Below are 15,080 nucleotides of genomic sequence, written 5' to 3'. Positions count from 1 at the left end.
TTTTAAATACATTTTTGCACAGAAGGAGGACTGTGGATTTTGTCCCTCATCACTTACATGGTAAGTGCATTATGAAGGGATCTTCTAATGGTCAGTATGAACAGGTGGAATGACTACAGCAAGAAAAACATGATTCACTGCTCATTTGGGCACTTGAATATTGTTTTAAGACACACTTATAAAATTGTGAACCCGTCCTTTAAGCTGCACAGGTTTACTTACTAAACTGTATGTACAGCAGGTGATAAACTGGTCAGTTATCTCATAGTGAATGTTTGTCTGTGGTTTTTCCACTTACGTACAGTAACTTCGTTGCCTTTTTCCAGCCTGCATTCAAACAGATAACATACACGCTGCTTTATTTTAAAAAACCCAGTATAGGCCAAGGTCATGACGCTCAGTATTTAAAAACACTCTGGTCGAAGCGAAGATATGAAAATCTGCAGACAGTTTTATTAAATTGACAAATTTTTATCTGTACAGCAAAATCAAATCTCACAATGATAAATCTGTTACATCTTCATATTACATAGCATAATCTAAAAAGAAAACAAATTGCACACCAATAAAGTTTGTACACGTTGAGACTTACATACAAAACTGGTTATGATAGCTGTTGGCTTCAGCTGACGCAGACAGAAACAAAAGGATCGATTTTTTAGAAAAGCTCAAAGCAGCGAGCTGTTGGTTTCTATCTGACGACTGATCCGCTCGGCTTTCAGGTAGAGGACGTTTCTTTTTTTATTTTTTCACAGTCAAAAATCCTTCGAGAACATATCCACAAATTATTTGCAACTTGAGCTTCATTAACTTTTGTAAACGAGCAGAGAAAGTTCGACTCTTTCGAGCTTTTTCTGGGGTTTTCATCATTCACAGATATTAATGTACAAGCTGCAAAACATCTGTAAAAAGAAAAGTGCGGTTACTTCAGAAAAAATCTTTTGATGAATGTGAAATGCGTTACAAAAAGAAACAGTCATCACTTAGAAAAAGAACAAAATTGCAAAAAGAATTCTCTCCTGATTTAAGAGATTTTTATTGTGATAACAGCATAAATCCTTCAAAACTTCCATGTCTTTTAAATATAACTATCTGATGCGTTTATCTTAACTAGCATGACGTCTGTTGTAAGGGCACTACAGGCTCTACAGGGCAGTACAGGAAGTGTGGGGGCGGGGTTTGCAGAGAAGACCATCGCTGATTGGTCAAACAGACACCGCAGCTGTACAGCTTCATTCATAAAACAAGAAAGTATTCCGGTATTGATGTAGGAAAAGGGGAGGACATTTCTTTTTGTTTGTTAAAGTTAAAAGTAAAGTTAAATTCGTCGGTTGGGGCTGAAGTTAGCAGACCGCCGCAGCCCGCTCGTCGAGGCTACATTAGCCACTACTAGCATAACACATTCAAAAACTTTAACTGAAACTTCAGCGATCGAGTTGCACTGTGGGTAATGTAGGCGCTAGTTTTAGACAACAAAGAGGTATGCGTGGGATTAAAAAAGACAACGTCTCTGGATCTGCTGCATTGATTTTGATACTCAAACTATCCATTGTGAGTCTGACGATGTTAAATGTGATGCTAAATTGATGGAGTACTCTTCTAAAGCTGCTTTAATTTACTTTTTTTGACAGCAGAACATGCCGTTTGGTGCTCGGCAGGTGGTGTACAGTGGGTTTATGAGAGCTGGAGCTAGGAGCTAATTAGCTTAGCTTCATGTAAAGACCGGAAGCAAGAGAAAACTGCTAGCGTGGCTCTGTCCAAATTAAATGACGCATCTGCCAGCACGTCTAAAGCTCACTAATTAATATGTTGTATCTCATTTATTTCATCTGTACAAAAACAGAAAGTTGTGGGTTTTGGTTTTACATAGTGAAACTATTTCTCATCCGCCCAGCACTACTGCGCCCAACCTGCCTGGCAACGTCACCATAGCAACAAGACTCCAGGAAGTCAAAGCATCCGGCTGTTGTTTACTAAGAAATAGTTACAGCTTATTGTTCAAATTCAAAGTTCACTTTTTGTCTTTTTCTCCTCCTCATGGCTTAAAAATTAGGACATCTTTTGAAAATTAAGACATTTTTTTTGTTTTTTGGACACTTGTACTGACGCCACTGGACATGTAATTTTTCATCCAATAAACAGATCTTTGCCAAAAAAAAAAGAAAAAAGAAGAAGAAATAGTTGAAATTTACACTGTGTTTCAGTAGGTTAGCAGCTCAGTGCAGGTTTAATAGTGTCAATAAATAAATTATTTATTTTAAGAAGAACAGGAGCTTCTTATGCAGAGAAAACTAGCTATTTTTACACAAGTCTCATGTTTAAAGGCTAAATCCACATTATTCATCAATCAGCAGCTACTCTGATAATCGATGAATCGTGTGCTAAACATTCTTAGATGCTTTTCCTTATGTTACATTACAGTAAATTCAATGTATTTGAGATGCAGACTGTTGGTTGGACAAAATAAGACATGAAAACATCAGTGTTTTCTGACAGACCAAACGATTAATCGAGAGAATTATCGGCAGATTAATTGATAATGAAAATAATCATTAGTTGCAGCCCCTAAACGTCCTCCCTCATAAAACAAAGGTAACTGCTCGTGTCTGTGCACTGTTTACGTGACAGGTTGAGTTTGATCGTTAAAGGCAACAGAGACAGTGACTCCTGCGTGTTTCCACCTTAACTTGTGTATTCTTTACAATCCAAAACTTGAGATGCAACTAACATTTTGGTTTCCACTTCTGTAATCTGACCTTTTCACAGCTGCTGACTTTCACCTCCTCAGCAGGTGTGTTTAGCTGCACAGCAACATGCACAAAACACAAATCAGAATCAGTCATTAATCAACAATAAATAAGGCAATAAAATTAAAAAAAAAAAAAAAAGTGCAAAGATTTAATTATTAGAATTTAAATGAAGTTATAAAAAAAATGAAAAGTGCACACAAAGTTTCTGATAATGGAGACCAGCTTGACCTTTGCGAAGGAGGCCTGAACTGGTCCGAAGATGTTTAGAGTTGTACTTGGTGAGCTGGACGTGATCCTGTGCAGGAGTGAAGAGGACGGGACTTCATGAAAGATGAGAAAAAATGTTTTCAAAGCAACAAGTACATCTCAGAATTCAACCTTAAAAGTGTGCCTCAACATTCCAAGTTGCTTTTTGTGCGATTCAGGCAGCCGCAGTCACTTAAAAACTGAAACGATTTCTTTGTTGCTCTACATGCGCCAGTCTCCATTAAATATGACAAAAAAAAAAAAGCATCGGGACCTAACGCAGGGAAAGAAATCCTAACCTCAGCGAGAGAAGCGGCAGCCCTCAAAGTCACATCATGAACAGCGCTTATTTTAGAAACTGAAAAGATGCCGGACCATCTCACATCCAACTCCAAACAACATCCTCGGAGAAAAGCGGGTTCGCTTGGAGAGAAAAAAAAAATACGATCATGGAGGAGAAAACGCTCCGATCGGAGAGACGATCGATAGTCTCTCGTGGTTTAGAGATGCCCAAATGGAAATTAAAAGGTTTTTGTGAGAGTTGGGGACTGTTTTGGATTTGATGCAAACAGAGGAGGAGGTCCAGATGTGAGCACTTGGCGTTGGCACTGTGCAGGTCGGCTGGTTACAGACCAGGCATCTGAGAGAGGGGGAGGAGGAAGAGGAGGAGGAGGAGGAAGGGTACAGGGAGGTGCGAGGAGTCAGTCTTTTTCGAAGGCGTTGAAGCGCTCGTCCTCTACCGGTCCTTCAGCTCTCTCGTCACGCGCTTGGTGATCCGACCGCACAGCAGCCCCACCAGGAAGAGGATGCACACGCTCAGTGCGATCATGAGCAGGATGTAGTTCTTTGAGGGTGACATCATCACCTGCACGGCCAGATCTGAGAAGCCCTCTGCTGGCGCCACCTACAGGACGGAGGGACAAATTAAAGACGGGAAATAAAACGTCTTTTTTTAAGACGAGATGCCTCCTCCTGGTGTTTACCTTGGCGGCGTAGCTCCACATGTCGATGCGGTCTTGAAGTCTTTTCTTGCACTCCGGCTGCAGACGAACTCTTTTGTCCTGTAAGGCTTCCATCAGACACGACATCTCTGGATGGTGAGAAAGAAAGACAAAGTAAAGCAAACAAACACACAGTGGAGAATCTCACTGGAAGGCATTCAAAACAACAAAACAACAATAAAAAAGGGTAATCCGATGGGTCAATCGTAGGGGTTAATAGTCACAGGTAATGCAACCAAGATGATACATCTTCATGACAATATACAACTAAAATGTGAAATAAAATGAGTGAAAGCACGCACGTCTTCCTCTGCCGGGAGTGATGGCAGCACAGTGGTGTTTGAGGTCCAGAGCGCAGGCTGTGTGGAGGACCGGATCCACAAAGATGTCCGCCTTACTCTCCTTCAGCATGTTCAGGACTTCCTGCACACAAGAAGAACAGACAAAAAAAAGCTGAGCTTCCACACCAACACAAGAACCTTCTGGACTGAATCATCTGAATTGATTGAGTCCAATCTGCAAGACACGCTGGACATTTTTTGTGGTGAATCCTCTTTCTTAACCTTAATAATATTTGTTATATTTGACGACTATGTTACAGACCAGCATTCACCAAAGTAACAAAGAGTACGGAAAAGAGGAAAAAGTAAAACTACTTATAAAACACAAGGGCAGTGTGTCAGAACCACTTTTGGTGTTAGAAGAAAAATAAAGTTGCATTTGTAAAGTCGTTGACTTCATGTTAGACTGCTTTTGGATATTTTTGTTTGTTAAAAGTTAAAATTCAGCAACCACGGATGCATCAGTATCTATGTGGTGTTGTGACTTTGTCTGTTTCATCTTAGAGTCAGTGAGCTGAGCCTCACTGTGGTTTTTAAAATAAATTTAAAAATCAGGCCGTCACAGAGGAAAAAATAAATACAAAGACATTTAAAACCTTTGGAACAAATGTCCATCGATGCTTACAAAATCATGTGGTTGTTTCCTAAAAACTGTATAAACTGTTGGCTTGTCAATCATGTAATGCATTTTTCCCACAGTTCACAGACACCTGAACACACCAACAGGGGAGGACGTTTTTATAAATAGTCCCTGTTGGTGCAGTAAAAACATTACCATAATATAATATTGCAACTTTAATAAGATTTAAATAATGAAATGTGATGAATTCACCAACTCAAACAGTCTATTTAATTGTTTTCAAAGTGTAGTAAGATGATCTGAAACCTGCAGTCTGCCTATAAACATGTGTGCACTTTGACTTTTTGAAACAACACTTATAAAAATCTTATCTATCCATCCATGTACTGTTTGAATATTTTCAATAAATATCAAGAAAAAAAATCATATTTAAAGATGCTTTTGGTAAAGTAATCGTGAACTAGTGCAGCAGACAGTGTGATGTAACTGTACCTTTTTACAGGCGTCCTGTTTGATCTTCAGCAGGTTGACTTTCAGACACTCCTCCACCTGACCCGTCTGCTCCTGAGCTGCTGCCTCCTCCGCACACAGCTTAGAGATCTGGAGGAGAAAACAGGAGGACAGACGGCGTGAAGGGAGGCGAGGAGACGCCGAGGATGTGGAAACAGATAAATAATGACTCTGTGTGTGTGTGTGTGTGTGTGTCTGTGTGTGTGTGTGCGTGTGTGTGTACCTCATCTGAGCAGTGCATCTGCAGCTGTGGGTCCAGTCTGTAGTCCAGCGCCGACTCCTGCAGAATCACTCTGATCTGGTCTTCACAGTCTGGAGACAACCTCTGAACCAAACCCCAGCCAGGAAACACACAATTTAACACGACAACAATAACAACACAATGTTTCATGATTCTTTTATGCTTTTTATGTACATATTTAAAAAAGTATCATGAAACATAAATTTAGGAGTGCCTCGCTTTAAAACCAATACAAGTAAATTAAAATTTTAATTGAAAATGAGTCCAACATTGACTATACTATACATCTGAGTCCAGTGTGGATCTTTAACCAGTCATCTCATCAACTGGACCTTTATCCCATATTGTTTTGGTCAAAATTCACTTATTGCTGGTTTGATGCCTTTTTTAAAATCTTCATCTTTTATTTGCAGCTTTGGATAACACTTTTACAGGTCCCTTAATATAATAGATATTTAACAGTAGATTTTTTTGACATTTTACAGGAGAGGATGGTGCAATTTGATACAAATTATAAGAAAAAACTGCAATGCAATGTTAAGTTGGTTTACTTGGAATGTGCTGATTCATTATATTTGGGTTCATATGTAGCTGTTAATTAGCAGATGATGCTTAATAAATTAGACTCTTGACATTTCTTTAACTGACAGAAAAAACTCAGTTTTCAGAGTGAAGTTTTGTGTGTCAAATGATATATTAATATATTAGTTTTTTTTCAATAATTTCCTAAAAGTAGCTGCTGTGTAACTGTAATTTGGTAGTAAACAGGAAATGTGTTCATTATAGAGTTTTTAAGAAACAACTTGAGATACTACTATATGATTCGACAATTGTTTAAGAATCTCAGCAAATTAATATAATGAATCAGTACAACTAAACCAACTTAACACTTTTCATTTTTTTTCTTATAATTTGTATCAAATTGCAGCAAATAATTAACCATTAAATACCTGCAAATTCTCAGAACTCAAACAAGTTTGAATAAAATTAAAATGAATCAGTTTTAAAGCGTCCTGCCGTCTCCTGCGGAGGTTTTAGGAAACAGACTGTGACGTAATCGAGGTCTAACCTGGTCTGCGTATTTGAGTTTGAGGCAGGCGATGACTTGACCCTCCAGCTCGCTGTCCTCGCTCGCCTTGTTCAGGATGGACTGGCAGAATTTGGGGATGTCAGCTCGACAAGCTTTTCTCAACACCGGGTTCAACCTGTAGTCTGGAGGAGGAAGAGGAAGAGGAAGAGGGAGGACGATGAAGGTGTCAGTAAGGTGAATGGTGGATTCTGGTTTGGTTGAGTCAGATCAGGTTCATGATATCTTGCTTCGTATTTGCGTATTCCAGACTTTTCATTAACATGTGTACCTGTGTTCTGGGTGATCTGCCTCTTGGTGATCATCTGTTTACATTTGGGATCCATCAGCTCGCTGTTCTTGTTCTGTTTCAGACACTGAAGAACGTTTCTGGCGTCGGCTTCAGTGCAGAACCGCTGCAGGAGAGAGTTTCAGTCAGTGACATCCTTCCACTTCCTGTCTTACATCACAGGTCTTTTCTCTCTCTCTCCTCCTCCTCCTCCTCCTCCTCCTCACCTTGATCATCTGCTTGCAGACTCTCATCAGCTGGTAGTCGAGCTCGGGGTCGGTCATCTCCACCTCCTGCAGCCGGAAGATCCGCTGGTGGCAGCGCTGACTGAGCTGCTTCTTCTGCTCCTTCAGACACTCGATCATCTGAGGAGGAGACGAGGGAGGCAGATCAGAGAGACGAGGGGAGAGGCGGAGAGAAGAGAGGAGAGACGAAGAGGGGGCAGAAGGAAAAAGATCAGACGGAGGGAGGGACAAGAGGAAAGATAAGAGAAGTGGTTCTGATGTTTCTAACATTTTTGTATGTCCTCATATGTTTGCAGTCTGATGTTTCTTACCTGAGCGTTACCAAAGGCCACGTTGGGACACAGGCGACTGATGTCAGACTTACAGGGATCGTACAGCTCCGGTTCCAACCGGATATCCTCCGACTGAGAGGAGAAGAGAAGGAGGAGTTTAACCTAGCACTGTAGCTACAAGGTTTCATGGTGTTACATAAGCTAAAAGGTTTACTAGCAAACAAATACTGAAACTGTTAAAGAGTACAATATTTCTCCAGGAGTACGGCACATTTAATCTGTTAACAAATTTGTGCGCGCTCCAGAAAACAACTGTGGGGTCAACCACAAAACACTGGTCTAAAGTTTGCTTTGAGTAAGTTCTAGTGCATGGAGTCTGCACCTACATGGACGCCAACTGATCCATAAGCTGGTCGTTAAAAACAACGTGATTGGACTGCAAGACAATTGCATGAAGTCTTTCATTTGTTGATCTGTTTCTAAGTTATCAGGAAATATATCATTTGCTGGATTTTTCATGGGCTGGTTCTTAATGACAGTCAGTAAACTGTAGAGCTGATATTACAGCCATGCTAGCAGCTGTGTGATGCTGTTTGCACTTTAGCACAGCGGAGCTTCAAGCTAAATGCTAATGCCAGCAGGCCAACATGCCTGCTAACGTGTTAGCATGCTGACATTTGCTAATTAGCCCTAAACAAAAAGTAGAGCTGAGGAGGGAGGGAGTGTTGTTAGTTTTGCAGGTTTTATCATAAACCGAAATATTGGACAAATTGAAACTGGCGCCAGATCAACAAAGTTATTACAGTTCAATCAGATTTGGTGCCTATCCGTCCAATAGTTATTGAGATATTTCACCCAAAAACCACAAATGTGAATCATGGTGACGCTAGAGGATCACTAGGATTCATCCTGTTGGACCGTGAATGTCTGAACAAAATGTTGTGCCAATCCAGCCGATAGGTATAGAGATATTTCACTGTATAAGTTATTTTTATTTCATGACAAAATTTCATGACGATCCATCCAATAGTTGTTGATCAATGCTGCTAGTGTGGCTAAATAAGACTTCATGAGGACTGAGCACAACACCAAACTGTCATCTAGTGAACGTCTGCATAGTTAGGAACAAGAAATGCATCTTGTTTGAAGATGATGCTGGAGCTTCATCATCATGTTCCCTGTTTTTATTAGTACGTTTGTGCTATCAGGACCAGAACGGTTGCATTAACATTAACATCATGCGACGTAAGTATCGTGTTGTCATGGATACCTGTTGCACAACTAATCTAGACTCAAGTATTATATTGACAGACTGAAAATGTCTTTAATTTCAGATGTGTGACAGTGAGTCAGTGAGGCTGTGTGTGTGTGTATGTGTATGTGTGTGTGTGTGTGTGTGTGTGTGTGTGTGTGTGTGTGTGTGTGCGGTACCATTTCCAGCTCCTCCACCCGCAGCTGTTTACGACATTTCAGAGAAACCCGCTGCTCTCTGGCCTCCTGCAGCGTGTCGTTCCTCACCGTGGTGCTGAGACAGATGACGACGTCCACCCTGAAGGGTCGCAGACATGAAAAGTGTTAATTACGTCAATTTAAAATCAGATTTACCGGATGCATAAAAATACTTTTGACTGTTGCTCACAAAGTGTTTTGCAGAGAAACAAAGAGGAAAAAATAGAGCTTCAAATGTGAGCTTAAGAAGTTTAAAGGAATAGTTCAACATTTTTGGGAAATACGCGTATTCACTTTCTTCTCATCTAGAAAGCAAATAAGTGTATTTACCAAAACGTCAAACCTTTTCCAAACTCACTTCTTCTTGATGTTTGGACACAAGCGCAGAACGTCCTCCTTGCAGGCCATCTTGAACTTATAGGAGAACCGGAAATCCTTCATCTGAATCTGTAAGTTGAACACAGGAAGAGACGGAGATTTAAACGACGTCCCTCATTATACAGAAACACCTGCAGCAGAGCAAAACGGTGTCGTCTGTCACCTCGTCTCTGAAACTCTTCTTCACTAGTTTTCATTTTTCCTTTCTTTTATCGTTTGCTGAAACTTAATTTCCCAAAGGAGACAATTAAAGTTTCACACGAGGTGAAAGACCAGCTGTTTAAATTACTTTTGATTGAATGATTACTTCTTTAAAATTACTGGAACTTTAACATAGACAGAAGTACAAAAAAGCCTGTTATCTATTTGTTGTGAGCAAGATAAAAGTTATTTTTAAGTAAAAATCATTTGACATTAATTGTAACTGTGATCTAACGTAAAACATTTAAAGAAAGATCAAGTAAAGATGTGTAAATGACACAATGTGAAGAAGGAAGCGCTCAGAGAAACAAACCTCTGTCAAGGTTGCACAATCAATGACGAAAGATTTAATCAAATTTAATCAAAAATTAATTATTTATGCCTCGGCCCGATTAGTTTCACAAGTTTTTAAGATATCCTGCAACTTAAAGAACAAACAGGACTGAAAACTTGCTTGTGGAGGAAAGAAAAGAGCAGATTAATTTGGATTTATCTCCAAAATTAGTGAATAAAAATGTAAACTGCTGTTTGTGAGTGATTTCTGATTTAAATTTTCAATTTATCAAAGTATTTTTGGTGAGATTGGGGAGAAAAACAGAGCGAGAAAGAGACAAATGTTGTAACTGACCAGCTGGAAGTGTGTAACGCCGACTGAACACTTGTCATTCATCTCCTTCTGGTGTTTATTCTGAACCAAACACTCCATCAGATCACCGGTGTCGATCTGGTTATCAGCGAAATCCTACAACAAACAAACAAACAAACACACGTTATTATTTACATATCCAGAAGGGCAAAGTTAATAACTGGACTTGATTTAGACTCTTGAAGAACTAAAGAAGCCTTTTGGATGAGAAGCAAAACGTCTTAAAGAATCCAAATCAAGTCCATTTGCCCTTTACTTCATGTACTATACTGGATGACTGAGAATCTTCACAGACATATTATTACCATTCAAGTAAAATAAAATATAAAGAAAATAAAAAAAAAACATGCCTTGCCTTACTACGACCTCACAATATGAATGTTTTGTAGAAAAACAGTTATTTGTCCTGTGATTGGCACCAGAAAAAAGGTCAAAGGGTCACTAAAATCTAAAAGGTTGAACCTTTGGGAGCAGACAATGATCAGCAAATTTTAATCACAATGCAGCCGCTGGATTATGAGATATCTTGTTATGTAGTATGAAGCGTCTGAATGGAAAAGGGTTCGTCCTCTGGGGAGAAATTCTAGTTTTTGAGCTCTTTTATATTTATTAATTAACAATATTTGTCCAGGAATGGTTTTGTTATAATGGTGACCTTTCACCAAAAACATAAGGAATCAAAATTTCAGTAGTTGTCCAGGTACGAGGTGGGTCTGTTGGATAGAATGTCATTCCCATAACTAACAGAGAAAAGGATTTCGTCCAGAAATGTAAAAAGTGTTGTTTTTTTTTTTAAATTACCATTGAGTAATGGCGCCTTTATGCTCTGCAGCAACAACGATGGTGTAAGTTTCTTGCAGGTCACATTGTGCAAGAACCTGATAATGAAATTCTGTGTCAGACTGTCAGATATCAGTCTGAGGAAACGTCACACTGGCTAGTGTGTTATGTGTCATTTCCTGTTGTATTCTGATTGGTTGGTTTGTAGAGGTGGGACGTCGTAGCAGCAGTCACGATGTGAGAATTTGGTCTTAAATATCTGAAATGTCTTCAGTTCCCAAAGCTCCAAATCGGTTGTCAGTGGACGTATCTCATGGTGAGACCGTTATGGATTGACGACCAAAGATTTCACCACGTTTCTCTCACGATTGTCAACTTTCATCTCAGACGACCCAAAATAGTACAGTGTAAAGGGGCTTTACCATGTCAAGTCAAAAACGTTGTGTGTACACATGTAAAAAGGTTTAAGTTCTCACGTGGCAGTGGCCCTGGATGACGGGTTCACAGGCTCTGATGAGCAGAGCGTCGATCTGGATGTCCTGAACGGTGAAACAGAAACAGACAAAGTTCAAAATATGCAGTTGACATGAAGAAACGCTCATATCATAACATCAACACGTCTCAACTAATCAGGTGACTATTTTATTCTGGTTAATACTGGTGAACTCTGACCTCTGACTCCAGCTCTGTCAGGTTGCCCACGACGTCCCTGCAGGTAGACACCAGGTCCTCCAAGTGATCCTGCAGACACTCCAGCTCCTGGACACACAAACACAGATGTGAGAGATTGTCAGCAGCAAGTAGACAAGATTCCTCTAAAGTTTTCAAGGTTTGATGTAAAAAGAACCACGATGATGAATCAAACAGCCAGCAGAGGGCGCTTAAAGATCAATCAGTGGCTTAAAGCAGTTGCAGCAGTAGTGAAAACATTTATCTGTCCCACCTGTCCAGCGTCCGTCTTCTCGCTGCACCACTTGCCGAGGTCCGTCATGCATCGCTTCTGCAGCTCAGGGTCCAGCTTCACATCCAGCGCCCTCTGATGGAGAATCCTCTGCACCTCCATCTTACAGTCCCGAGATAACTGCAAACACACACACACACACACACACACACACACACACACACACACACACAGGTTTGTACTGGAAACAGATACTGGGTTTCTGAGACTGATATGATGTTGATATCTTGGATTATTTGGGTTTTTTTTTTTAAATAAAGACACAAACAAACAGAATCCCTTATATTTGTTTAGTAAAGAATAGTAACCAATATGTGTACTGAGTGGGACATTTTTTCAAAAAGTTCTGTTTCTAAACTACCTCAAACTTATCTTTAACATTTCTGTACCATGTTTTCTTACTTATCAGCCAACGTATGTACCAATACTGATAAATATCTGTTATAAGTTAATAGCGGTCGATAATATTGACTCTTGTTTGTGCTTCTGTTCTTGTCCCCTAATGTTGCGTTCATGCCATATTAGCATCGTTATCAGTGTTCAGCTAGTAAATAGCATGAAATCATGTTCATGACAACATTAAAGGGGACATATTCTGCACATTTCCTGGTCCATATTTTTATTCTAGGGCTCAACTGGAATATCTTTGCATGATTTACAATTTAAAAAAATCTCCTTATTTATCTGATTCTGGTCTTTTGAGGCGCATCAGTTCAGCATCTGTGTGAAACAGGCTGTTTTAGCTCCTGTCTCTTTAAGACCAGGTTCTGATTCGCCAGAGTGGTAAAGTTTAAGTCTTGTGTAAAATTTAAATTGAAAATAATGAATCATGTTTGCAGCTATAACATGCAAAGCTATTTTTTCTGGTCTATTAAAATTTAAACCACCAAAATTTAAATGTGTGATTTTAGTTGCTGTTGTTGGTAAGATCCTCTATATTTAAGCCCAGACAGAGTGACAGACTGGCACTGCTCAGCCTCGCTCACACACACACACACACACACACACACACACACACACACACACACACACACACACACACCAAATCACTCCGGCCCGTCAGTCAGGTACAGATTAAAATCTCATCTCAAACTGGATCGTGTCATTTTCATTGTCATCATCAATTTAGCCCTTCACCAGGATCAATACCGATTGATTGAGGTGAACCATCGACCACTTACCTCCTCGTAATGCTTTACCTGTTAAATTTAGAAATATGAAAGAGTTACACCTGCTGATTCGGCTGTCAGGAGAATGCAGAGTTACAACACCGAACTGACAAAAAAATCCTGAAGAAGAAAAATACGTCAAAATTGCATTTATAGGAGCGACAGTGATCCAGCATGAGAAATCCTACCCGGCGTCCCTGCTCCTCGGTGCGGTAAGCGTGGCGGTAGAGGCAGGAGAAGACGGCGCCGGGCGGCATCAGCTCACTGGTCTCGTTCCAGCCGTGTGTGTGGCAGAGCCGGGCGGCGTCACCCTGACACTTCTTATACAGGATGGGATCCAGTCTGAGAGACACAGAGAGGAACTTCATCTGTATTTTACCACAGTTTCCTCCACTTTACTGTTTAGTTTGTAAAGAAAATATAGTATATAGTATGAAGATAAAGTCATAATTTTGGGGATTTATTTCAATATTCTGAGATTCAAATTTTGAATTCTGAAGAAAAAAAAGCAATTAAAGCCTGAGGAAAAGAAGGTAAATAAATACTTTAAAGGTTTTGGCCAGCAGGGGGAAGCAGAAACAAGTTATAACCACAACACTGACATATATCCATCTTTTTAAGTTGAAATGTTGAACTTGTTAGCAAATAGTTGCTTATTTCCAGCAGTTAAAGCAACATTATCATTCATGTGGAGTCGTGTTTCTGTTCACCTGGTGAATGTAAGTCCAATATTCACTCTCTTTAACTCTTTTAACTTTTGCTCTCTACTAACTCCTGAGGGAAATATCTGGCTCTTTAGCTGCTAAATGCTCCACTATGTTCACCAGCTAGTCTACAGCTAACTCTGTCTGTTTGCCGTTTGGTGTTGAGCAGGTAGTGTACAGTGAGTTTTTACAGCTTTTTCTAAAAGAGCTGTCTGCTGCAGCCCAAAATGATGCTATTTAAGCGTTGAGAGTGAAGCAAAACAGTAAAGTTGCAGCCGGACAGATAAACAATGAGCTGAAACTCACTATAAAGCTCCGAGCTGCAGAGTCGCTGATAATTCTCTGTAGGTTCATCACTATGAACCACACACAACACATTACACACTGACATTTGCATATTTTTATACATTATAAAAAAAAATATAGATTATAGACACTTTAAATTCTTCTTTTCATGTATAGATTATTGTTAAACTCAATACTGTCTCTCTTTAAGAAAATAAACTCTAATGCCGGGAACTTTGAGGCAAACGTGGTATTAAACAACTGCACTGGATCAATTTTCACAACAGTTTCAATATGAACGACTTGTGATGCAAAGAGCAAAATACTACAATCTCCATCTGTTCATGAAGGCTGTGAGATGTGGTAAAAAGCTTCTGAAAAGCTAGCAAGTGGACCTTGAATTAAAGTTATTTTTTCCAAAGTCAAGAATGAACTTATGTCATGCCAATAATGATGTTATAAAAATGATGATTACACTGTGTATGAGTGTTACTGTTTTAAATAGATCATGATCTATGTAAAACATAAATCGTCTGCTGATGTTACTGCAACTCTGTAACATCAGCAGACTCATCAGCTGAGGTTAAAGGAAGTTCAGAATTATATTTATAAAGAGGAAGATGAAGAAATTAAAATTCGTTGGAGAAAGGATGAGACATGTCATCTGGGGGTCAGTTGGGCAGGATGGCTCCTTGAAAGCAGAACTGAAAACAGACATGACGTTATGTATACATCTATATTTGAAAGATTGAGAAAAGAACTGTAACTCCCACTTAAGGTGTATAAAATCCTGTTATAGTCGCTCCTCTGGGAACCTTTTTCTTTGTAACCTCATCCTGTGTGTTGTATTGTGAAACGCTCCGTCTTGTACAAGAAAATAAATTCTGTTAAATGTTGATACTTCAGCTCCGGTCTCTATTGTTTAATGGTCATTAAGAAGAAATTTTTTTAACAAATGACATAAGT

At 39.5% G+C, this 15,080-nt stretch overlaps 1 protein-coding gene and 1 long non-coding RNA gene across 3 annotated transcripts in view; one reads left to right on the top strand and one right to left on the bottom strand.

The window, feature by feature from the left end:
* Nucleotides 1–431: 431 nt before the first annotated feature.
* The window catches only part of LOC137199589 (Golgi apparatus protein 1-like), a 31,713-nt gene continuing 17,064 nt past the window's right edge, over nt 432–15,080 (bottom strand). Inside the window, exons 11-27 of one of the 2 annotated variants that reach the window (XM_067614017.1) lie at nt 13,314–13,467; nt 13,138–13,155; nt 11,939–12,076; nt 11,668–11,754; nt 11,472–11,534; nt 10,198–10,311; nt 9,349–9,437; nt 8,973–9,090; nt 7,581–7,673; nt 7,252–7,389; nt 7,028–7,151; nt 6,739–6,881; nt 5,652–5,753; nt 5,411–5,518; nt 4,300–4,420; nt 3,980–4,086; nt 432–3,900 (exon numbers count right to left, since the gene is read on the bottom strand). In XM_067614017.1, coding sequence (XP_067470118.1) covers nt 3,733–3,900; nt 3,980–4,086; nt 4,300–4,420; nt 5,411–5,518; nt 5,652–5,753; nt 6,739–6,881; nt 7,028–7,151; nt 7,252–7,389; nt 7,581–7,673; nt 8,973–9,090; nt 9,349–9,437; nt 10,198–10,311; nt 11,472–11,534; nt 11,668–11,754; nt 11,939–12,076; nt 13,138–13,155; nt 13,314–13,467 — 1,885 coding nt within the window. In that variant the 3' untranslated portion in view covers nt 432–3,732. The remainder of the gene's footprint in view (nt 3,901–3,979; nt 4,087–4,299; nt 4,421–5,410; nt 5,519–5,651; nt 5,754–6,738; nt 6,882–7,027; nt 7,152–7,251; nt 7,390–7,580; nt 7,674–8,972; nt 9,091–9,348; nt 9,438–10,197; nt 10,312–11,471; nt 11,535–11,667; nt 11,755–11,938; nt 12,077–13,137; nt 13,156–13,313; nt 13,468–15,080) is intronic. The other variant, XM_067614099.1, reaches the window with a different exon arrangement.
* Nucleotides 6,838–7,360, top strand: LOC137199701 (uncharacterized). Its single transcript, XR_010931843.1, has 3 exons — nt 6,838–6,933; nt 7,110–7,169; nt 7,271–7,360. It is a non-coding gene; the product is annotated as an uncharacterized lncRNA (long non-coding RNA).

The sequence above is a fragment of the Thunnus thynnus genome, chromosome 1 (assembly GCF_963924715.1).
Source record: "Thunnus thynnus chromosome 1, fThuThy2.1, whole genome shotgun sequence".
NCBI lineage: Eukaryota > Metazoa > Chordata > Actinopteri > Scombriformes > Scombridae > Thunnus > Thunnus thynnus.
This window is presented reverse-complemented; position numbering and strand designations above follow the sequence as displayed.